The sequence below is a fragment of the Mobula hypostoma genome, chromosome 1 (genome assembly GCF_963921235.1).
Source record: "Mobula hypostoma chromosome 1, sMobHyp1.1, whole genome shotgun sequence".
NCBI classification, from domain to species: domain Eukaryota; kingdom Metazoa; phylum Chordata; class Chondrichthyes; order Myliobatiformes; family Myliobatidae; genus Mobula; species Mobula hypostoma.
This window is the reverse complement of record NC_086097.1, coordinates 47,443,034-47,468,029: the sequence shown is the minus strand read 5'-3', so window position 1 is coordinate 47,468,029 and position 24,996 is coordinate 47,443,034. Positions and strand designations below refer to the sequence as shown.

Genomic DNA, 24,996 nt, shown 5'->3' with positions numbered 1-24,996 from the left:
CCCATGCAGAAAAATGCACACAATCACAAGCTTAATCTGAAAGGATAATACAAACCGCAGGATGGTCTTTACCCAATGTCTTCTCCCGAATAGCTAAGGCATCATGTAACAGGTTTGCTGCCTCCTTGTATTTGTTTTGGTCTCTAAGCAAGAATTAAAGAATAATCAAGGTTACACTACAAAATTTTACAAGCTTCTACTATTCAAGCATTTTTCAGCCAATTTATATCATATTGATGTACAGTACAAAACAGACCCTCTGATCCACCGTATCTATGCCAACCGTCATCACAGATACTAATCACATTTAGCAGCACTTGGTTCATAACCTACTACGCCTTGGTGATTCAAAAGATTGTCCAATGTATCTGTTACGTGAGGACTTGCATCCACCACCTTCTCAAGCAACATGAACCAGATTTCAACTACCCCCAGGGTTTCTTACCATCTACCCCATCTATACCTTTCAGTTTTATATATACCCATCAGGTAGACACTCAGCCTCTTCTGCTCCTTGGAAAACAAACCTACTTCACTCAGTCTTGTCTCATAAATGAAATGGCTGCATCCTGGTGAATCTCCTCTCCACTCTTCTCCTGTGCGGTTTTGACTTTCTTATAGCTTTTTTGCTATTAAGCTTTCTCAAATGTTGAAGTTCACTATACCAAACTTGAATGAAAACATAGGCTGCATGCATTCAGCTACACAAACTTAGCTTCTTTTGTAATATAACAGGTTACACAGTTATCAAAAATAAATTAGAATATATTATTGCAAACATGAGAAAATCTGCAGATGCTGGAGATTCAAGCAACACACACAAAATGCTGGTGGAACGCAGCAGGCCAGGCAGCATCTATAGGAAGAAGTACAGTCGACGTTTCGGGTTGAGACCCTTCGTCAGGACGAACTGAAAGAAGAGATAGTAAGAGATTTGAAAGTGGGAGGGAGAGGGGGAGATCCAAAATGATAGAAGACAGGAGGGGGAGGGATGAAGCTAAGAGCTGGAAAGTTGATTGGCAAAAGTGATACAGAGCTGGAGAAGGGGAAGGATCATGGAACGGGAGGCCTAGGGAGAAAGAAAGGGGGAGGGGAGCCCAGAGGAAGATGGAGAGCAGGCAAGGAGTGATTGTGAGAGGGACAGAGAGAGAAGAAAAAAAAGTGGGGAAATAAAAACAAGTAAGGGATGGGGTAAGAAGGGGAGGAGGGGCATTAACGGAAGTTAGAGAAATCAATGTTCATGCCATCAGGTTGGAGGCTACCTAGACGGAATATAAGGGGTTGTTCCTCCAACCTGAGTGTGGCTTCATCTTGACAGTAGAGGTGGCCATGGATTGACATATCAGAATGGGAATGGGACGTGGAATTAAAATAGGTTTCCAACTTTTAAACAAATTTTTAAAAAATACTCTACATCCCAAAATCCTGGATAAAAATGAATTTCAAAAAAGTAAAGATCATAACACACAGACAGTTTGAACTCAAGTGGGGATGTGTGCTTCACCCACAGCTCTACTCTCTCTACGCCCATGACTGTGTGGTTAAGCATAGCTCAAATGCCATCTATAATTTTGCTGGTATGGGGAGTTACTGCACAGGATCAAAGCAAGCTGCAGAGAGTGAAAAATTAGTCTGCTCCATTATGGGTACTAGCCTCTGTAGTATCCAAGACATCTTCAAGGATCAGTGCCTCAAAAACGGGGCGTCCATCATTAAGGACCCCCTCCACCTAGGGCATGCCCTCTTCTCATTGTTACCACCAGGAAGGAGGTACAGAAACCTGAAGGCATACACTCAGCGATTTAGGGACAGCTCTTTCCCCTCTGCCATCCGACTTCTAAACGGACATTGAACCTATGAACACTATCGCACTACTTCTTTATATTTCCCGTTTGCACTACTTATTTAACACACACATATTTACACATAATGTGTAACATAATTACACATATTTACTGCAATTCAGTTTTTTTTCCTATGTTTATCATGTATTGCATTGTACTGCTGCCACTAAGTTAACAAATTTCACAACATATTCCGGTGATATTAAACCTGATTCTGAACTCTTTCCTCTAGCCTGAAGTACAACTCTTGCCATATTTCAATCCATGCAGCCACTGTTCCATTAATCCCATCAGCATGAAGTTTGTTAATAAGTTCACCATGTTTCTCTTTATCAAATGTCTTTCAGAAGTCTATATACCATAACCTTATTACTCTAATTAATACTTCATATTAATAAATGAACTTAAGTAACAGCCTTAACAAATCACTTCATTGTTGTCATGCCAATCCCACCCATACACATTCCTCTGCATGCTCTACTCTGCCTGCACTTTTGTAGCTTTGTTGTATATCCAGTCACAAGGGTAGGCTACTTCAGCTGTCAGTCATGAGTGGTACCTGTGTTAGGCTGCAACATCAGTAGGCCCTGATGGACTTTTGAAAGGACTTTGAATTAAGGCAAGATTTATTTCCAAGTACCTTAAACAATGAGAAATTGAAAATGACGTAAAATATAAAACGTCATTAGTCTGCACTCAACTTTTAAATCAAGGTCAATAATCCCACTCCAATAAAGGAGTTGCACTACATCTAGCTCACAGGTTGCAGAAAAATGCACCCAAACTATGCCAAGCCTGGTATCTCTTTTTTTTCCCCCCTTTTCAAGGTTCTTTTGAAGACCCTGACCTGGCGTTACACTCTGACTTTAGTTCTTTGCGGGAATGGGATCCGCTCTCAGGGCCTTATGACTGGCATTTTTTGATATCCTGAGGGCACAACCTGGAAGGCGAGCATGTCTTCAGGCTTCTGGTGCCCCTGACTGAAACGTTGTGGGAGAACATGGAACATTGGGAAAAGCAGGTTAGCTGCTGGGAGTTGTGTGTCCAGAGAGCTGCGCCTTTTTGGGGCCAACTCGCTTGGCGCAGAGCTCAGAAAAAGCTATGTAGCAGACTTCTAACATCATAAATCAGCACGTTGTCTGTTATGTCTCCCCTCTCGCTGTGAAATGGAGACACCTCTTTTTCCCTTATTAGGGAGAGCGAGAGCCTGTGGTATGTCAAATTACTGGGTGAACTAGTAGTTTTTGGGAGTACTGCAAGTCTGTGTCTTTATTGATGCTTGAGTGCTTGGGGCAGAGCGCTGCTGCTTTTTTGCTGGTCGGGGTGGGGGGAGGTGTTGCCTTGCTGCTGCTTCTTATCGTGGGAGGGGGAGCTTGGTGGGCTTTGGGGTTCGAACATTTAACTGTCATTCATTCTCTGTTTTGGTGGATGTTTGCAAAAAAGAATTTCAGAATGTATAATGTATACATTTCTCTGACATTAAATGTACCTATTGAAGTACATTTGTGTCCTGTTGCTGGATATGATAGCAAAGCTGATGCTCCAATATTTGACTGCAGGTTAGTGTGTATCTTTATCACTTTGGTACACAGATAATAATGTCAGAGACAAAATGAATTGTGAGTGTGCCAACATTGATTCTTGTACATTTCAGCCAAAAAATATAATGTCCCAGATGTTAAACTTTACTCCATATACCTCAAGGTTTATCCACTTCTGACATGAAGCTGACTGCCTGTAATTACCCAATCCCCATTTCTGAGCAGAGGTAAAACAGGTTTATGCAGCTACACAGCAGCTAATGACTTATCTGAAATACCTTTAGTTTAATCAAGTATATTCTTTATAGGCTTGGGTAGTTTAATGGTCAAAAGCATCTTTGATCAATATAACTGTGGCTGTTTTTTTTCTTCTACCTCATCATTCCAGCGGAATGATGGGGCAAGGAAATCCTGATTGCAGCGCACTCTGAAACGATAGGATAAGAAAAGAAACAACCACAGTAATATTCAAGGATCAATTCTGCCCTTGTTGATCAGATTTCCAAATGCTCTCTCAGTAATTAAGTACCTCCTGCCATAAGGCTCCTGCTATTGCCACTTGAATCTTCAGCTCACCAACCATATTTGCCTCACCAACAGCATTTACATTCAAGCACTCTAAAAAACCATGATCTGTTTCATACTTCCCTGCATTCATTTAAATTCCTCAGGCCTGGCTAAGTGTATCCTTGGACTGTGTGGGAGGCCATAGAAGAAACTGCAGTGACTTTTGCGGAGATATTTGCTTCATCATTGGCCACTGATGAAATTCCCAAAGACTAGAAGGTGGCTAATGTTGCTCCACAATTTAAGGTTAGCAAGGACAAGGAGGATAGTGAGGAAGTGAGGACATCTGCTTAGAGATTATGAAATGGAGGCAGATACATGAAAAGCACAATCGGCCATGGTGCATGTATTGAAGGCCGAATTGATTACCTTATGGGATAATGACCTGACCGTGAAGGAATGTTTTCTGTCTATTACTGATTGGCACAAAACCAGAAGCACATTGCAAAAATTGACTGAGGATGCTGAAGATTAGGTTGAGTGTGTGCAATAAGTTATTTAACAGTTAGACGGGCCTGGATCCTATTCAGGGCAGCCCATGTTGATTAATGTTATTGTAAACAGTTTGCAACTGCATATTGAACTAATGTTCTGTGCTGCTTAGTGACAACTCCACCATCAGCAGTGGCAGAGAGGCTAGCTTGACAGCTTTAATGATCAGGTAGCAAGTTTTAAAATGCTGCTAATGGAAGAAAAACAGAATTGACTTGACAGAACGCTAGTTATCAAACAACCAAGAGTTTTTGGGTCACCCAAAACTGCTGTGTGGTTGCCTTTAAGTAACCTTTACCCTCAGCTGGCCCAGGCACATTATTCTTTTATGCATGCAGCAAAAAGGGAAATGAAACATATTATACAACAAACCTGGTATTAACCAGATTTTCAAAGTTCAATGTAAATTTATTATCAAAGTACATACATGTCACCATATACAACTCTAAGATGTTTTCTTGCGGGCATACTCAGTAAATCCAAGAATGATAATAGAATCAATGAATGACCACATTCAACATTCAACTGGGTGGACAAGCAACCAATGTGCAAAAGACAACATACTGGGGAAATACAAGAGAGAAAAAAATAATAAATATTGAGAACAAAAGATGTCAAGTCCTTGAAAGTGAGTCCATAGGTTATGGGAACAGCTGAGTTAAGGGGCAAGTGAAGTTGGATTAAGTTATCCCCACTGGTTCAAGAACCTGACAGCTGAGAGATAGTAACTGTTCCTGAACCCATTAGTGAGAGTCCTGCATCTCCTGTACCTTCTTCGGGATGGCAGCAATGAGAAGATAGCATGACCTGGGTGGTGGTGCGGGGAGGCGGGTCCCTGATGATGAATGCTGCTTTCCTGCAACAACACTCCATGTAGATGTGCTCAATGGCAGGGAGGGCTTTACCTGTGATGGACTGGGCTGTATCCATTACTTCTGGTAGAATTTTCCATTCAAGGGCATTGGTGTTTCCACACCAGTCTGTGATGCAAGCAGTCAATATACTCTCCACTAAACATCTACAGAAGTTTGTCAAAAGTTTTAGATGACATACCAAATCTTCACAAACTTCTAAAGGAAGTAGAAGTGTTGCTGTGCTTTTCTCATAAGTGCATTTCCTTGCTGGGCCCAGGACAGCTCCTCTGAAATGATAACACTGAGGGGTTTAAAGCTGCTGATCCTCTTCACCTTTGATCCCCCAATGAGAACTCACTGGATTATGGACCTCTGCTGCTTATGCCAATAGACAGTACAATTTGTATGATTTATCAAAAAGATACTGCAAGAAAATACCTAGTGGTAGGACTGCTTCGCAGCCTCAACCACAGGCCTCCTTGTTTGCAAATCGATTTTATATAGTTGCCTAAATGCATGGGAATGCAGTACATACTGGTGATACTGGATATGGTTTCTAGATGGGTAGAAGCATATCCCACAAGCTGAAATGCCTTAACTGTGCCAAGGTATTACTAAAAGAGATTGTTCCTAGATTTAGAATAGCGAGGATGACGCCAAGCAACAATGGTCCACGCCTCACCAGGCATATCATAAAAGAAATGATAAATGGTTTACACTGTAAGCAACTTATCATGCCCATACCATATTTAGTCTATAGAGACAGCAGAGAGGCAAAATGGAATTGAGAATAAACTTGCTAAGCAGTATACGGAAACAGGTTTAAAATGGCCACAGGTTTAAAATGCCCTGCCCATCGTTCTTGTGCTAATCAGATCCAACCCCAATCCAGTGACTTGACCATCTCCCCATGAGAGAGTAATAGGCCACCCCAAGAGGTTGCCTGTCAGTGCCCCTTTAACTATTATGGAAATAGATATACACCCCATGAATGAGGATATGTTGACTTACTGCACAGCATCAAGAAAGACCTTGACAAGTCTTCATTCACAAGTATTGGAAGTACAGAAAAAAACTAATGAAACATGCCATATCCATGAACTGGGGTCATAATTTCACTGGAACATACCAGAGAAAGAAATGCTTAGATCTACGTTAGAACAGATTGTACAAAATGCTGCTGACTACCTACATTGCACAGAAGCTCAAAGGATTACCAACATGGATACTGCATCACATTGCAAGCACACCTTAGTACCAGACTGATATGTAAACTATCCTCAGCCAGCCTTTCTGTAATTTGATGTGAAATTGTTAATTCATAAAAGCTAATTCAACTGTCTCACAAATGCATGCTGCGGCCTTGCAAACCAACAACAATGAACGTTGGACATGCATCCATCTTTCCACCACTATTGCCTCAGGGATGCACTCATTTGCATTTCTCTTGAATAAGACCTAGTATAAATGCCAGCAGGCAGCTTTGATAAGGAAAGTTCCACTGCAAATACATGATCCCTCCAAAGCAGAAATGAAAAAGAAAGCACACCTGTGTGTCTAGACAAACTTCACTCGAGAAAGCACTAGTGTCAGTACCACCTGACTACATGCCTACTTTAAATGGCTCAGCTTGAAACTTGCAGGTCCTACCAGCACTTGAGAATGGAAAGAAGGGAACTACATCTGTAAAAGGACAGCCCGCGAGTGTGCCTGTTCTCCACCTTGAAGATAAAATGCAGAGGATGCACTCAGTTGGTCTACAGTCTCCAATTACAAGACCATAAAACATAGGCACAGAATTAAGCCATTCAGCCCATGAAGCCTGCTCCACCCTTCCACTATGACTGATTTACTATGCCTCTCAATCCCATTTGTTTCCAGAGCACCAACAAGAAGGCAACTCGTGCGAGCAGCTCTGATGGAAACCATCAAATACTCCCGTTTCAGTCTTCTACAGCTGAGAACCACAATTACATCTAAGGTATGCACAGATAGTAACATAGTTTTAATGTGATTTTAAAAAAAAATCTATCCTTACTTAAAATCGACTACCCAAACAGACTCTGGTTGCTGGTACAGTTCCCTCTTAAGACAGCGAAAAAGAGGAAGTCGCTTGAGTCTAAAATTTTGTCTAAGGAAGCATGGATTTCACCTCCCAATACCGACCATCTTGCTGGCAAACATATAGTCTCTGATAAATAAAATTATAGATCTCAGAGCTAGTGTGCTGTACCAGAGGGTCATTTGGACCAGTTATGTTTTTTGTTTCACGGAATCTTGGTTAACCTCCTCCATTTCAGATGCAGCAATTCAGCTTGATAGGTTCACAAAACATTGCCAAGATATGACAACTGTGTCTTTCAAAGGCAGAGGAAGTGAAGTATGCTTCATGTTTACTCCTTGTGGTGTACAAAATGCTGTGGTGTTATCTCAGATGTGCTCACCCGACCTGGAACACCTCGCAATCAAATGTTGTCCAGTTTATCTCTCATGGAAGATTTCAGCAATCATCTTGGTAGTGGTGTATATCCCACACAGGCCAGTGTAAAGCAGGCTCTAGACGAACTGAGCGATATAATCAACAGGCATGATACAGCAGATCCTGGTGCCTTCCCAACATTATGGGATATTTTAACCCGCACAGCTTAAAAAAAGTCTCTAAATGATTATTACCAACAAATCATGTAGTACCAGAGGAACTAACACGCTGGACCACTGTTCCACCACCTATCCCACACCCATGCTAGGGGAAGTCTGATGAACTAACTGTGCCTCTAATCCCCAAGGAGAGGCAGAGACAATAGACAATAGGTGCAGGAGTAGGCCATTCGGCCCTTCCAGCCAGCACCACCATTCACTGTGATCATGGCTGATCATCCACAATCCCTGTTCCTGCTTTCTCCCTATATCCCTTGACTCTGCTATCTTTAAGACCTCTGTCTAACTCTTTCTTGGTAGAATCCAGAGAACTGGCCTCCACTGCCTTCTTAGGCAGAGCATTCCACAGACTGAAGACTGCAGCACCAGTAGTGAAGACAAAGAAGGTACGGACAAGGGAGGTGCAGGAGCGTGTACAGGACTCCTTTGAATCAGTGGACTAGACTATATTCAGGGATTCACCTTCGAGTCTGAATGAGTAAGCCACAGCTGTCACTGACTTCATTAAAAACTGTGTGGCTGAGTGTGTGCTTCACCAGTTGCAGGTTTATCCAGAGAGTGGCAAAATGAAAGCCACCGTTGGAAAAAAAAACAGGCAGGGGGATGAACACTTTTTTATAGGCACTGTACTTACTGTAATTCACATTTTTCTCTATTATGTATTGCATAAGAAAACCATGTTGACTTCAGCCTATTTTATCATACGCATCCAAGTACCCCAAAACCTCATCCTTAATAATGGACTCCAACATCTTCCCAACACTGAAGTCAGGTTAAATGGCCTATAATTTCCTTTCTTCTGCCTCCCTCCCTTCTTGAAGAGAGGAGTGACATTTGCAATTTTCCAGTCCTCCAGAACAGTGGTCACCAACCACTGGGCCGCGGTGTGGTGACAGGCCGCAAAGCACGTGCTACCAGGCCGCGAGGAAACGATATGATTTGGCGATATGAAACTGTATGAGTCAGCTGCACCTTTCCTCATTCCCTGTCACGCCCGCTGTTGAACTTTAACACACGCGATGTCATCAGTGACCCAAGACATGCAAAGGAATGGGTCCGTGACCCATTTGTGAATGTCCCCGGTGAATCATCCATGTCAGCGCGGGAAAAAGATCAACTCCTCGAGCTTGCAAATGACGATGGGCTGAAAAGTATGTTTGACATAACATCTCTGCCGGCATTCTGGATCAAAGTCAAGGCTGAATATCCTGAGACAGCCACGAAAACACTGAAAACGTTGCTTCCATTTCCAACATCATATCGCTGCAAAGCGGTGTTTTCTGCGATGAATGCAACAAAAACTAAATTGCTGAATAGACTGGACATAAGGAACCCCCTTCAAGTATCGCTGTCTCCCATCACCCTTCGATGGGACTGTCTTGTTGCAGGAAAACAAGCCGAGGACTCCCACTGATTCAGCGATATTGGTGTGTTCCAATGATTTTATATGTTCATACGGGGAAAATATGCGCTGTGTGTTTAATATCCAAATGTTACTTAAAATGTCATGATGCTATTGACTTATAAGTGACTTGTAATTCAGTGGTCCCCAACCTCCGGGCTTTGAAGAATGCAGCAGCACAGTGGTGGCCAGAACGCACCCAGCACACCTTTAAGAAAAAAGTCGAAATAAACATGCTAATTAAATGTCGGCCCAGAGCAGAAGCGATTGCTGATTGCGTTGCCTCTGATCTGGGCCGACATTCACATGCTGGGCAGCACTTAATCAATTAGCTTGTTTATTTTGGCTTTTTTCTTAAAGATGTGCTGGGTGCGTTCCGGCCACCGCTATACTGCTGCATTCTTTGCAGCCCGGAGGTTGGGGACCACTGTTATAATTGACTTATCACTATATTCATGCGAGGAAAATATGCGCTGTGTGTTTAAGATTAAATTTGTTAGATAAACCCCTTTAAAAACAAAATTGAGTGTATTAGCCACTTATAAGTGACTTATCACCTATATTCCGGCCGTGATTAACACCCCACCGCCCCCCCAGTCCGCAAGAATATTGTCAATACTAAACCGGCCCATGGTGCAAACAAATGTTGGGGACCCCTGCCCCAGAACCATTCCAGAATCCAGTGATTCTTGAAAGATTATTACTAATGCCTCGACAATCTCTTCAGCTACCTCTTTCAGAACTTAGGGACGTAGTTCTTCCAGTCCAGGTGCCTTAGCTACCTTCAGATCATTCAGCTTCCCGAGCACTTTCTCCTTACTATCAGCAACTATACTCACTGCTGCACCAATACTCAAATTTCTGGCAAACTATTAATGTCTTCTGCAGTGAAGACTGATGCAAAATACTTAAGTTTGTCTGCCATTTCTTTGTCCCCCATTATTACCTCTCCAGTGTTATTTTCCAGTGGCCTGATATCCACTCTCGCCTCTTTTACCCCTTATACACGTATCTCTAAAAAAACTTTTGGTATCCTCTTTTATACTGTTTGTTATCTTACTTTCATATTTCATGTTTTCTCTCCTTATGGCTTTTTAGTTGCCTTCTGTTGCTTTTTAAATCTTCCCATTTGCCTAACTTGCCACAAGTTTTTGCAATATTATATGCAAATAATATATTTATATTGTATATTTTGCTTTTATGCTGTCTTGAATTCCCTTGTCAGCCATAGTTACATCGTGCTCCCCATAAAATACTTCATCTTTGGGATGCATCTATCCTGTGCCTTCCAAACTGCTCTCAGAAACTCAAGCCATTGCTATTCTGCTATCATCCCTGCTATTGTCTTCTTCCAATCATCTATGGCAAGCTCCTCTCATATGCCTCTGTAATTCCCTTTTACTCTACTATAATACTGATACATCTGACATTATCTTCTCACTCTCAAACTGCAGGGTGAATTCTATCATATTAAGATCATTACTGCCTAAGGGTTCCTTTTCCATAAGCTCCTTAATCAAACCTGTTTCATTATACAACACCTAATCCAGAACAGTCTTCCCTCTAATGAGCTAAGCCACAAGTTGCTCTGAAATGCCAATTCATAGGCATTCTACAAACTCCATCTCTTTCTGATCCAGCTCCAACCCGATCTTCCCAATCTACCTGCACGTTGAAATCCTTGATGACCATTGTAACATTGCCCTTTTTACATGCCTTTTCTATCTCCCGTTGTAATTTATACCCCACATCTTGGCTACCATTTGGAGGTCAGTATATAATTCCCATCAGGGAATCTTTACCCTTGCAATCCCTAACTCTACCCACAAGGATTCTTCACCTTCCAATCCTATGTCACCTCTTTCTAAGGATGTGATTTCATTTTTTACCAACAGAAACATCCCATCCCCTCTGCCTACTTATTTTAACTTAAAAAAAATATATAAATAACACACACATATACATACATATATACACACATACATATATACATACTTAATATAACTCAGTTATTTTTTCTCAGTATTTATCACGTATTTCACTGTACTGCTGCCATAAAGTTAACAAATTTCACAACATAGGCAGGTAATATTAAACCTAATTTGATTCTTTCAGACACAACTCAGTGATCACCACACATCATACCTGCCAATCCCTAACTGCACTATAAGATCATCTACTTTATTCTGTATACTACATTCATTTAAATATATCACCTTCAGTCCTATATTTATCACTGTTTGATTTTGTCCCAATGTTACACTGCAACTCCTCCCACTAACTGTAATTTTGCCCTTTCTTCTGCCCATGCTTCCTCACTGCCTCACCACATCTATTCGTATACCAACTGTTCCATCCTCAGCCCCATCACTCTGGTTCCCAGTCCCCTGCCCAATTAGTTTAAATCCTCCCCAACTGCCCTAGCAAACCTCCGCACAAGGATATTGGTCCCCTCCCCCTCCACCTGGGTCCAGGTGTCGTCTGTCCTTTTTGTACAGGTCATTCCTTCCCAGAAGATATCACAATGATCCAGAAATCTGAAATCCGAAATCCTGTTAAGAGCGAGGTCCATGGCTATGGCCGTCAAATAAATATTTTAGCAAGAACAATTCCACCTCCTGCACTGGGGGGGGGGGGGGGATTAAATTACACTGAGTTGTGCATGGCCCTCAAAGCATATGGTGCCGATGACAGGACTCCCCCTAACTGGATGAGGTTTTTCCCAGAAATACACAAACTGGTCCCTCATTCTTATTAACCTCAGGTTATTCTGGATTTGTGGTAACAATGCCGATAAAACCATACCCCTGGATTAGGCAGAGATGTATGCTATAGGAATACTTGCCCGAGGCCTGGGGGGTAAAGCAAGTATACAAACGTACTCTTGGCCACAATTTCCTCAGGAAGGGTGTCCTTAAGTGGGAAGTCGAGAATCCCCTTACTACATGGAACGCTGGGTTTCACAAGTTTATTCTTTTCAAAAATGATATTTCAAAACTGTTGGGCTCTCTAGATTCCATGACAGCCAGTGGAGATGTTCTGTGTTATTGTTAGTGAGTCCAACTGTTACTTTGTGGATTAAAATGACTATAGAGCATCAAATATGGACGCTGTATAAAAGTAGTTTAAGATTTTGTATAAAGTGGCAGAGGAAAAGCCCTTTAACCGGTGGGGATGGATACCAGATTATTTGGAGACGTTGTTAAGCCTCATCGTGTAGGCTATAACAGTGGTGACCTACACGCCCATCCGGACAGTATTATACCTAGGCCGTGCCTTAAGTGGGACCATAAAACAACAAATGTCCCTGAACCAATAAATCTCCATGTTCCTCATATCTAAACTTTCAAAAGAAACTGAGTCCTTTATGCCTTACTGTACATACAGTACAATAATTAAGAGTGACCTTGGTTGTTCTCAGAGGACAAAAGTGTGGAAAATATGAAAATATGCTTACAAAAGAGTTAATGATTAACTGCACATCCTTACTGCAGAAGTACCAAATCTATCAAGAACTGAAAACTGCTAGAATAAATTAGGCCTTGTGCAGTTAGGATTTTTTTTTTGAAGTTACTGTCTTTGCCTAACTGCATCCGAACTCTGTGACTTAGCAAGGTCATGGAAATTTACTGAAGAACAATACAAGGAGGAACTGTAAGGAGGTAGAGTCAATTTTGGTTGAAAGCAAAGTGCTAACCCTTAACTGTACCCTTGCTAGCAAGATAATAAAAGGATTTTGCTGTTCACAGTTGGCGTACTCAGGTTATTTGCAACACAGGGTTGTGCAAAAGCATATTTGGCCTGTATCAGTCAGTATATTGAGTTTTGGACTTGGGACATCATACTGGAGTTGTCTACGTTGGTAGTGAGGCTGCACTGGATAGTAAAGAGTACGGAAAAGATTTGTGAGGATGTTGCCAAGACCAGAGGGCCTGAATTCCATGGAGAGGTTGGTCAAGCTAGGCCTTTATTCCTTGAAACGTAGGAGGAGGAGGGGCAACCTCACAGAAATGTTAAAATTATAAGAGGCACTTATGACAACAGCCTTTGGAGTCAAAAGCAAGGGGGCATAGATTTAGCATGAGAGGGTAAACAATTAAAAGGGGACCCGAGAGGCAATCTTTTCAAGCAGAGGGTGGCAAGGATATGGAACAAGCGGCTAGTGGAAGGGGCTGAAGCAGGTACAAGAGTATTGTTTAAGCAGCATATGCAGAGGTGGGCTTAGAGGAATATGGGCCAAATGGAGGAAATTGGGACTTGCTAGGTGGGGACTGTGGTCGGCATGAACTTGTTGAGTCAAGGACCAGAATCCATGCTGTATTGCCCTACGACTCCAATTCAGATACCTCCCAGTTGCAAACTTTATTCCCTCCTCAGTATTCCTGATGTCTCCCAAAGATTTTGTATAAACACTCACTCAATCCCAGCTGTGGTAACTGGAAGACCTGACTTAATTTAATTTAATTTAAAAAATCCTTTTACATAACATTTATAAACTGCAGTAAGAGATTTGCCAATAAAAATGTATTTCATTTTTGTTCCAAAGATGTAGAAACTCAAATATTTCTGATCCTATCATTTATTTGCTGCTAATGAATTTTTGGTTAGTATGATCAAGAAAAAAACTTTATGCAACTTTCAAAGTACAAAACCAATTTTAAATATTTAAACTTCTCTACACACAAAAAAAAACACTAACCTGTACACCAAAGCAAGAATGTTTAGCATCGTAGCAACGTCAGGATGGTTATGCCCTGATGTTTTCTCCAAATCTTCAAGAGCCTGTTTACAAAGAGGCACAGCGACTTCATACCTGCCTTGTGATGCATACTGTATAACTAAATTATGCAAGGTCCTTAGTCTGGCTGGGATTTCATAGCCACCCTGCTGTGCTGCAGCAGCTGCACTGCTATGTTGTTGCTGAACTGTAAATTAATAAAATGTTATCTGTATTACATTAAGTGTAGATATAACACTGCAAATAAATAGTATTATATTGATTTAACATTTTTAACTAGAGATACAATGCAGAATAGGCCCTTCTAATCATGCCACCCAGCAACCCCCAACAACACCAATTCAATCCTAACCTAACCACAGGACAATTTACAATGACCAATTAACCCACCCAGCATCTTTGGATTGTGGGAGGGAACCGGAGCACCCAAGGAAAGCCCACGCATTCCACAGGGAGGATGTAAAAATTCCTTATAGAGGATGCCTTGAATGAACTTCAAACTCTGACGCCTCAAGCTGTAACAACGTTGCATTAACCACTATGCTACTATGGATATGACATTTCTCAAAATATTTACATCCAAAAAAGAAACTGGCTCCAAACATCAACTGCTTTATTCCCAAGTATTTATAGAAAAAAATCTAAAATACTTTAAACAATTAAATCCAAAATACTCTATGTACCCATTTTGAAAAGTCAAAACATCTGATGTAACATAATTTATTTAATACAATGTAATTACATGTAGCTAAATTTGAACTTACAGAGAAAATCATGTAACTATTGCAAAATTATTAAAAGAATGCTAGGTCATTCTGAACACTTACTTCCCTGTCCTGGTTCATCATCATCATTTGGGAAAAGATCATCCAGAGGTTCTTTTGATGAATCTGTGTCCTTGTCCTCCTGTGCAACATAAGTAAATACACATTATGTACTAGACAAACCAAATGTTTTAATGCATCTGGACACGAGAAGCTGTCACCGAAATGTTATACCTATCCAAAGTACTGATTAAAAGCCATGCAAAATAAAAGCATCAGCAGTGCTCTTTGACTATGTTCTGCAATTAGTAAAATCATGGCTAATTCTATGGTCCACTTCAGATTTCCTTTAAGTAATTCATTCTCAGCCTTAAATATACAGGTGTCCCCCGCTTTTCAAACGTTCGCTTTACGAAACCTCACTGTTACGAAAGACCTACATTAGTTCCCTGTTTTCGCTAACAGAAGGTGTTTTTACTGTTACGAAAAAAATCAGTGCGCGATAAAAGGCAGTGCATGCCCCGAGCAGCTGCTCTCCCCCGGATTTGGAACTGCTTTCTCGGCGGCATTGCTTAAACACGTGCCCGTGAGCAGCCGTTAGCAAGATGAGTTCTAAGGTATCGGAAAAGCCTAAAAGAGCTCGTAAGGGTGTTACACTTCGCGTAAAACTAGACATAATTAAGCGCTTTGATCGTGGTGAATGAAATAAGGACAAAGTGAGTTTGGCTTGTGGAAGTTGACGAAGATGATGTTGAAGAGGTTTTGGCATCCCATGACCAAGAACTGATAGATGAAGAGCTGATGCAATTGGAAGAGGAAAAGATAACAATCGAAACCGAATGCAGTAGCGAAAGTGAAGCAACTGCGTGAGATTTTCACTGCAATAATAAAGTACGACTTTAATTTTGAAAGGGTACGTAGGTTTAGGGGATATTCGCAAGATTCTTTGAATCCTTACAAAGAACTGTGTGATAGAAAAATGCACAAGGCTCAGCAGTCAAGCAAGCCTTCCACATCAGCCACAGCAGACAACGAACCTTGACCTTCGACATCAAGGCAGGCAGTCATAGAAGATGAGCTGCCTGCCCTAATGGAAACAGACGACGACGAGATGACACCCCAGTGTCCCACCACCCCAACCCCCGGGCCGCGGACAATGCAGCAGTAGCTGGGAGGCACACAGCACATCTTTAAGAAAAAAGCTGAAATAAAGATGCTAATTAATTAGGTGCCGCCCGACAAGTAATTGTCGGCCCAGATCAGAGGCGATGCAATCGGCAATCACCTCTGATCTGGGCCGACAATTACGTGCCGGGCGGTACCTAATTAATTAACATGTTTATTTCGGCTTTTTTCTTAAAGATGTGCTGTGTGCCTCCCGGCTACCGCTGTACCCCTGCATGCTTCGCAGATCGGTATCGGTTCGCTGCCTGGAGGGTGGGGGCCACTGCACCACCCAAACTCCGACGACTCAGTCCAACACACCGTCAGTGTCCTCAGCAAGCTGTCTTCCCGATTCCCATAAGTGATACTACACTGTACATACATTATTTCTACTTTATATAGGCTGTGTATTTTTATGTGTTATTTGGTATGATTTGGCAGCTTTATAGCTTAAAGGTTACTGGAGAGAATGTCTTTGCCAACAGCGCTTGCTGAGATTTTCTGTCGAGAGCACTTGTGCTCATGCTTTTGCCGACGGCACTTGCGTGAGATTTTCGCTACGGACAACAGTGCAGGCAATGATTGTGGAAAAGTATTTCTACTTTATATAGGCTGTGTATTTATCATATCATTCCTGCTTTTACTATATGTTACTGTTATTTTAGGTTTTATGTGTTATTTGGCATGATTTGGTAGGTTATTTTCGGGTCTGCGAACACTCACAAAATTTTCCCATATAAATAAATGGTAACTGCTTCTTCGTTTTATGACATTCCGGCTTACGAATCGTTTCATAGGAACGCTCTACCTTCGGATGGCCGGGGAAACCTGTACTGAAAAAAACTAAGCATTCACAGAAGTAGAAAAGTCACAATATATTTAATACCAAAACATTGCTTCCAGTCATTTTTAAAATGGTGAACCCTTTTTCCTGAGTTGGTAATACCAAGCTCTGGATCTGGTAAAATAAGAAATATGCTTGCAATTCCTCTCAGAATCTTGCATTCCTTAATAAGATCACCTCTTTCTTCTCAGCTCCAGTCAGTTCAAGTCACGCTTCCTCAAGTCCCCTTTACACAACAACCTACTCCTCACAATCAGTCTTCCAACCCAAATGCAAAGCCAGCATATTCCTCCCTGGTTACCAAGACCAAAGCTGCTCTTAGTACTCCTGATGTAGTCTCAAACTCTTGGTAAATCTCAATGTGTTCTTTTATACAGTTAGAATGAAATTCTTCCATGGAAGCCTACACTTCGTGCCAGTCCATCAAATTCCAGATATTTCACTAGCATTACAGCAGTTTAAGAGATGATAACGATGTGTGAATACTTTTTACTGAAATCCTTCTCTGAAAAAATATTAATTCCTCAAAGGCAAGTCCTATATCGTAGAATATACATTAATGGTTATGAACATCAAGAGCAAGGTCAATAGCTAATGACAATTTACGAAATCCACTCACAGAAATTACCTACAGATGTTCTAATACATTAAATTTATTAGCAACAAAACATTAAATACATTTAGTTAAAATTACTTTTTTCCCCCTATTCAGATCCCCCTTCCTCCATCCTAATTACCACAGTAGGCCACAGAAGTTACTGAACATCTGAAAAACAATGTTGACGGAGGAACAATGTAGAGTGTTGAAGAAGTGGAGATCAAGGAAGTCAATGAAGATGAATTTAGGGAGAATGATCTAGATTCTAGAATCAAGAAAGCTGGAGAAGGAAAATGCAATGTGCAAAAGACAAACAGTGTAAATAATAATAAATAATAATAATACATTATTAAATAAATAAAACTGAAAACACTAGTTGTAGAGACCTTTAAAGTTAATCCATAGGTTGTGGAATCAGTTCAGATTTGATATCCAACATCTGAAATCTGAAATACAGGTTTCCTCCCACCATCCGAAGGTACAGCATTCCTATGAAACTGTTCGTAAGCCGGAATGTCGTAAAGCGAAGAAGCAATTACCATTTATTTATATGGGAAAATTCTGTGAGCGTTCGCAGACCCAAAAATAACCTACAAAATCATGCCAAATAACACATAAAACCTAAAATAACAGTAACATATAGTAAAAGCAGGAATGCTATGATAAATACACAGCCTATATAAAGCAGAAATACTATTCCACAATCATTACTGAACCGTTCTCCGTAGCGAAAATCTCACGCACAAGCGCCGTCGGCAGAAAATCTCACGCAAGCACTGTTGGCAAAAACACTCTCTCCAGTAACCTTTAAGCTATGAAGCTGCCAAATCATACCAAATAACAGGTAAAAATACACAGTTGATATAAAGTAGAAATAATGTATGTACAGTATAGTATCACTTACCAGAATCAGGACAGAGCAGAGCACACTGATGATGCTGTGTTAGGCTGAGTCGTCTCAGGTTGGGAGGTTCAGTGGCCCCCACCCTCCGGGCCACCAACCGATACATTGCTGCGAAGCACGCAGGGGTGCACCGGTAGCCGGGAGGCACACAGCACATCTTTAAGAAAAAAGCCGAAATAAACATGCTACTTAATTACGTGCCACCCGACACGTAATTGTCGGCCCAGATCTGTGCTGATTGCATCACCTCTGATCTGGGCCGACAATTATGTGTGGGGTGGCACCTAATTAATTAGCATGTTTATTTCAGCTTTTTTCTTAAAGATGTGCTGTGTGCCTCCTGGCTACTGCTGCATTCTCCACGAATCGGTACAGTATCTGTCCGCGGCCTGGGGGTTGGGGTGGTGGGACACTGGGGTGCCATTTCATCGTCTGTTTCCATTAGAGCAGGCAGCTCATCTTCTCCTATGACTGCCCGCCTCGATGTCGAAGGTCAAGGTTCGTCATCTGCTATGGTTGATGTGGAAGGCTTGCTTGACTGCTGAGCCTTGTGCATTTTTCTATCACACAGTTCTTTGTAAGGACTCAAAGAATCTTGCAAATATCCCCTAAACCTACGTACCCTTTCAAAATTAAAGTCGTACTTTATCATTACTCATTCGGTTTCAATTGTTATCCTTTCCTCTTCCAATTGCATCAGCTCTTCATCTATCAGTTCTTGGTCATGGGATGCCAAAACTTCTTCAACATCATCTTCATCAGCTTCCACAAGCCAAACTCACATTGTCCTTACTTCATTCACCACGATCAAAACGCTTAATTATGTCCAGTTTTACGCTAAGTGTAACACCCTTACGAGCTCTTTCAGGTTTTTCTGACACCATAGAACTCATCTTGCAAACGGCTGCTCACAGGCTCGTGTTAAAGCAATGCTGACGAGAATGCTGTTCCGAATCCGGGGAGAGTGGCTGCTTGGGGCACGCGCTGCCTTTTATCACGCACTGAATTTTTTTCGTAACAGTGAAAACACCTTCTGAAAGCGAAAACAGAGTACTAATGTAGGCCTTTCATAACAGTGAGGTTTTGTAAAGCGAACGTTCGAAAAGTGGGGGACACCTGTAAACGATTTGGACATTTTGTTCAGTGTTTATATACTAGCAATTACTGCATTTCCTACAATAGAGCTACAAGGTTATTTTTGAAGTGTAATCAGTTTACTGAAACAAGTTGGAATTTCCTGGAGTCATTCTTATTCAAATGCAAATCTTTTCTAAAATTGGATTATATGAAATTAAAAATGCATGATGCAGTTGATTATGAAGTGACTTTTACTAAGCCCTCTAAGGTCACAGGATAGGAAATCAATGGACTTGAAGGAAGACAATGGTCACAGCTTTATAATGCCAAAATATACAAGTATAGAGAGTTTGGAACTTGGAAAGATGCCAAGCTCAAATGGAGGTAACTAAGGCTTACAAGGAAAGAACACATGAAACCAAGTTCAAGAACAGACCATCTGGCCCCTCAAGCCTGCTCCACTGTTCATTATGATCATGGTTGATCTACACATGGTCTCAACTCCTCCTACAGATCTTCATAGCCCTCAATCATCTCCAATCTTCCTAAGACATGCTTATCCGCACTTTAAATATTTCCAATCTACGAGACTCCACTACTCTCTGGCTAAGAAAATTCCAGGGATTCACTACCCTAAACAAGAAGAAATTTCTATGTACCTCAATTTTAAATGACCAGCTCCTTGCTAGAGTCTCTTCCTCCACATAAAAGATCTCTACATCTTCCCGAGAATACTTCAGTAAGATCACTTTTTCACTTCCAAATTTCTCCAAATACAAACTCAGCCTACCTTGGTAGGAATTAGGTTGGTGAATCTGACTCAATGTTACAATATCCAGATTTAGGCCAGATAAATTTAGAAGATTGAGGGGGGATCTGATTGAAACGTATAAGATCCTAAAGGGATTGGACAGGCTAGATGCAGGAAGATTGTTCCCGATGTTGGGGAGGTCTAGAACGAGGGGTCACAGTTTGAGGATAGAGGGGAAGCCTTTTAGGACCGAGGTTAGGAAAAACTTCTTCACACAGAGAGTGGTGAATCTGTGGAATTCTCTGCCACAGCAAACTGTTGAGGCCAGTTCATTAGCTATGTTTAAAAGGAAGTTAGATATGGCCCTTGTGGCTACAGGGGTCAGGGGGTATGGAGGGAAGGCTGGGTTCTGAGTTGGATGATCAGCCATGATCATAATAAATGGCGGTGCAGGCTCGAAGGGCCGAATGGCCTACTCCTGCACCTATTTTCTATGTTTCTATGTTTCTATGTTTCTATAACTGTAACTGTGCAGTACTCAAAGTACAGCCTTACCAGCATTCAATACAACTGAACCAAAAAGATTCACTGTACTGTTCAGGGGAAAAAAAATGGCTTCTCACCCCCAAAGGGGCCGACTCCTTATCTGAGACTGTAGCTCAGAACTGCAGCTCCAGCCAAATGAAACATCCTATCATATCCTGTAAGAATTTTGCACATTTCAATGTGATCACCTCTGATTTGTTAAAACTCTAAAGAATAAAGTCCCACTCTACTTAACCTTTTTACAATAATTTCACCATTCCAAACATCAATCTGGTTAATTTTTCCTATATTCTTTCAAAGGAAGACTATCCATTGTAAGTGCACTGCAGGCAAAAACGGAACATTTACAAATGATGGTGACTCTTGCTTCCATCCTTCTGAACTATTACCAACAGCAGAAGCAAGCTGGAAGCTAGACAGCAACAAAATAAAGTGAGTTAAAGTGTAACTTAGAAATCCTCCTTTTTGGTGCAAGGAAGAGGATGGTGCTGGAGGAGGCAGGATAGAGAATATATGTCTTGATGATAAACATCATTTACACGTGCATGGACTGGTCGTTGTGATCTGCCTCATGTGACAATGGCAACATGGCAAGGAGTTTGGCACTGATATTGACTGCAAAGCACCTTCATTTGCTTGGCAAGGTCAGCAAGAGGATCAAATATAATGAACAGTTACACTTACAAAGGAAAAATACTGGCAAGTGACATACTAGCATATCCAATCCAACATTCAATCCAATCATATCCAATCAAATGCAGATAATGCAGTAAAATGAATTATTGGTAGAAATCAAATGCCTATTTTGCATGTTTTAAATTTGTAAGTAGTTCTTTCTTATCCAAAGAATGGAAAACATCAACTTCAGAGATCAAAGATAGAAAGACTACAAGGCCACAAGACATAGGTGCAGAATCAGGCCATTTGGACCGGAGTCTGCTCAAATATTCAATCACGGCTGATTAACTTTCCCTCTCAACCCATTCTCCTGCCTTGTCCCTGTAACCTTTGACACTCTTACTAATCAAGAAACTATAACCTCCGCTTTAAATATACCCAATGAATTGGTCACCAAAGCTATCGGTGACAATAAATTCCACAGATACACCTCCCTCTGGCTAAAGAAATTCCTCTCATCTCTGTACTAAAGAGACATCCTTCTATTTTGTGGCTATAGGAAATATCTTCTCCATGGCAACTCTATCTAGGCCTTTCAATATTCAGTAGGTTTCAAAGACATCCCCCTCATTCTACTAAACTCCAGTAACAGCAGGCCCAGAGCCATCAAACATACCTCATACATTAACCCTTCCATACCCATGATAATTTGTGTGAACCTCCTTTGGACCCTCTACAATGGCAGCACATCCTTTCTTAGACATGGGGTCCTAAACTGCTCACAATAATCCAATTATGATCTGACCAATGCCTTAAAAGCCTCATTACATCCTATTTTTATATTCTAGTTCTCTTAAAATGAATGTTACCAGTACATTTGCATTGCTTATTACTGACTCAACCTGCAAGTTAACTTTCACAGAGCTGTTTACTAGGACTCCCAAGTCCCTTTAACATTTCCAAATTCTGAATTTACTCCCCATTTAAAAAATAGCCTACTCCTTTACTCTTTCTACCAAAATGCATGACTACACTGTATTCCATCTGCCACTTCATTGTCCATTCTCCTAATCTGCCAAGTCCTTCTGCAGACTCACTACTTTCTCAATACTACCTTGGTATCATCCACAAAGTTTCTCAAAGAATTCCAATATATTTGCAAGACAAGATTTTCCCTTCAGGAAACTATATTGACGTCGACCCATTTTAACATGTTCTTCTAAGCACTCCAAAACCTCATCCTTAATAATGGATTCTAACATCTTGTAAACTAATGAAGTCAGGTTTACTGACCTATAATTTCCTGTCTTTTGCCACCCTCCCTTTTAAAAAGTGAAGTGACAATTGCAATTTTCCTGTACTCCAGAACCATTCCATAATCCAGTGAGGGATCACTACTAAGAGAAAATCTGCAAATGCTAGAAATCAATGTAATACACACAAAATACAGGAGGAACTCAGTAGTCCAGTAAACAGTCAACATTTCGGGCTAAGATCCTTCATCAGGACTCACGTGCCCTGATGAAGGGTCTCAGCCCAAAATGTCGACTGTTTATTCTTTTCCTATAGATGCTACCTAGCCTGCTGACTTCCTCCAGCATTTTGTGTGTATTGGTATGAAAGATCACTACTAATGCTTCCACAATCTCTTCAGCTACCTTTTTCAGACACTGGAGTGTAGGCTATCTGGTCCAGGTTACTTACCCATTTCCAAACCTTTCAGCTTCCCAGGTATTTTCTCCTCAGTAATACCAACTGCACTCACTTCTGTTCCCTAATACTCTTCACTTCCTCGCATTTTCCCACAGCTAAGACTGATGCAAAACAGTTATTCAGTTCAACTGCCATGGCTTTGTCTCCTACTACTACCTCTCCAGCAAGATTTTCCCAGCAGGCCGATAGCCACGCTTCGCTCACTTTTACTCGTTATATATCTGAAAAAAGTTTTTGGTACTTTTATATTATTGGCTAGCTTACCTTCATATTTCATTTTTTCTTTCCTAATGCATTTTTAGTTGCTTTCCATTGTATTTCTTTAAAAAGCTTTTCAATCCTCTACCCTCCCATTATTTTTTTGTAACATTGCATGCCCTCACTTTTGCTTTTATACTGTCAGCCACGGTTGCCTCATCCTCCCTTTAGAAAGCTTCTTCTTCTTTAGGATGAACTGATCCTGTATACTCTCAGAAACTCCAGCTGCTGCTGCTCTACCATCATCTCTGCTAGTATCCCTTTCTAATCAGTTTTGGCTATCTTCTCTCTAATGCCTCTGTAGTTTCCTTTACTAATACATATGATTTTACCTTCATCCTCTCAAAATGCAGGGTGAATTCTATCTCATTATGATCACTGCCTCCTAAGGGTTCCTTTATCTTAATTTCCCTAATCTAATCTGGTTCATTATAAAACACCCATTCCAGAATTGTCATTTCCCTAGTGGGATCGATCATAAATTGCTCCAAGTAGTCATCTCATAGCACTCTAGAAATTCCTTCTCATGGGATCCGACACCAGCCTGATTTTTCCAATTTACCTACATATTAAAATCCCCAATGAGCATTGTGATGTTGTCCTTTTTACATCTTTTCTATCCCCCTTTGTAATTTGTACACCTCATCCTGGCTACTGCTTGAATGCTTGTATAGCTCCCATCAGGGTCTTTATACCCTAGCAATTTTTTGACTCTACCACAAGGATTCTACATCTTCTGATCCTATGCCAGTTAATTCAAAGGATTTGATTTCATTTTTTTTTTTAAATACCTGGTTTGACGTGAAGAACAATGTGCTGGTGAGGAAGGCACCCCTCCCCGCAGGGAAGCTTACACTCCGTCTGGCTGAAGCTGAGATGAGGGAGACCCTGCCAGAGTCAACACACACAAAGCTGCAGGGCCCAATAATATACCAGGTCAGGTTCTGAAAGGCTGCGTAGCTCAGCTACATTGGACCCTTTCCAGTTCGCTTAATGCTCAAATCAATCCACTAACGATGCAACAGCCTCTACGCTCCACTCCATCTTGTCCCACATGGAAAATGGGGTCTCATATGCCTGATTGCTGTTTATAGACTTCAATTTGGTGTTCCACACCACCATACCCCAGAAACTGGTGGGGAAACTGTCGTCAGTGGATCTCAACACCTTCCTCTGCAAATGGATACTGGACTTCTTAACAGCAAGGCCACAGTCAGTCCGTGTGGACAGCAAAATCTCTAGACCCATTATGCTGAGCACTGGTGCTCCCAAAAGCTGTATGCTTAGCCTGCTGCTGTTCACACTGCTGACACATGGTGTCGCAGGATCCAGCTCAAACCATGTCATCAAGTTTGCGGATAACCTAACAGTGATTGGCCTCATCAAGAACTATACTGAGACTGAGTATAGAGGAAGTGAAGCAGCTGGTGGATTGCTGTGAGGAGACAACCTAAGCCTGAATGTGGAGATCACTGTGGACTTCAGGAAGGTGCAGACGAACCATCCCCCTCTGTAAATACATGGCTCCTCCTTAGAGAGTTAAGTGCACCAAGTTCCTGGGAGTTCACATTACGGAGGACCTCACCTGGCCCCTTAATATCACCTCCCTGAACAAGGCACAGCAGTGCCTCCACTTCCTAAGAAGATTGAGGCAAGAAAGGTT

At 41.4% G+C, this 24,996-nt stretch overlaps 1 protein-coding gene across 9 annotated transcripts in view; it reads right to left on the bottom strand.

Annotated features, from left to right (window-relative positions):
• The window catches only part of klc1a (kinesin light chain 1a), a 115,011-nt gene that overhangs the window by 63,758 nt on the left and 26,257 nt on the right, over positions 1-24,996 (bottom strand). For all 9 annotated transcript variants that reach the window (XM_063047876.1, XM_063047927.1, XM_063047900.1 and 6 more), the window contains 3 exons: positions 14,924-15,002; positions 14,058-14,283; positions 56-143 (listed from right to left, as the gene is read on the bottom strand). In XM_063047876.1, the coding sequence (XP_062903946.1) occupies positions 56-143; positions 14,058-14,283; positions 14,924-15,002 (393 nt within the window). The remainder of the gene's footprint in view (positions 1-55; positions 144-14,057; positions 14,284-14,923; positions 15,003-24,996) is intronic.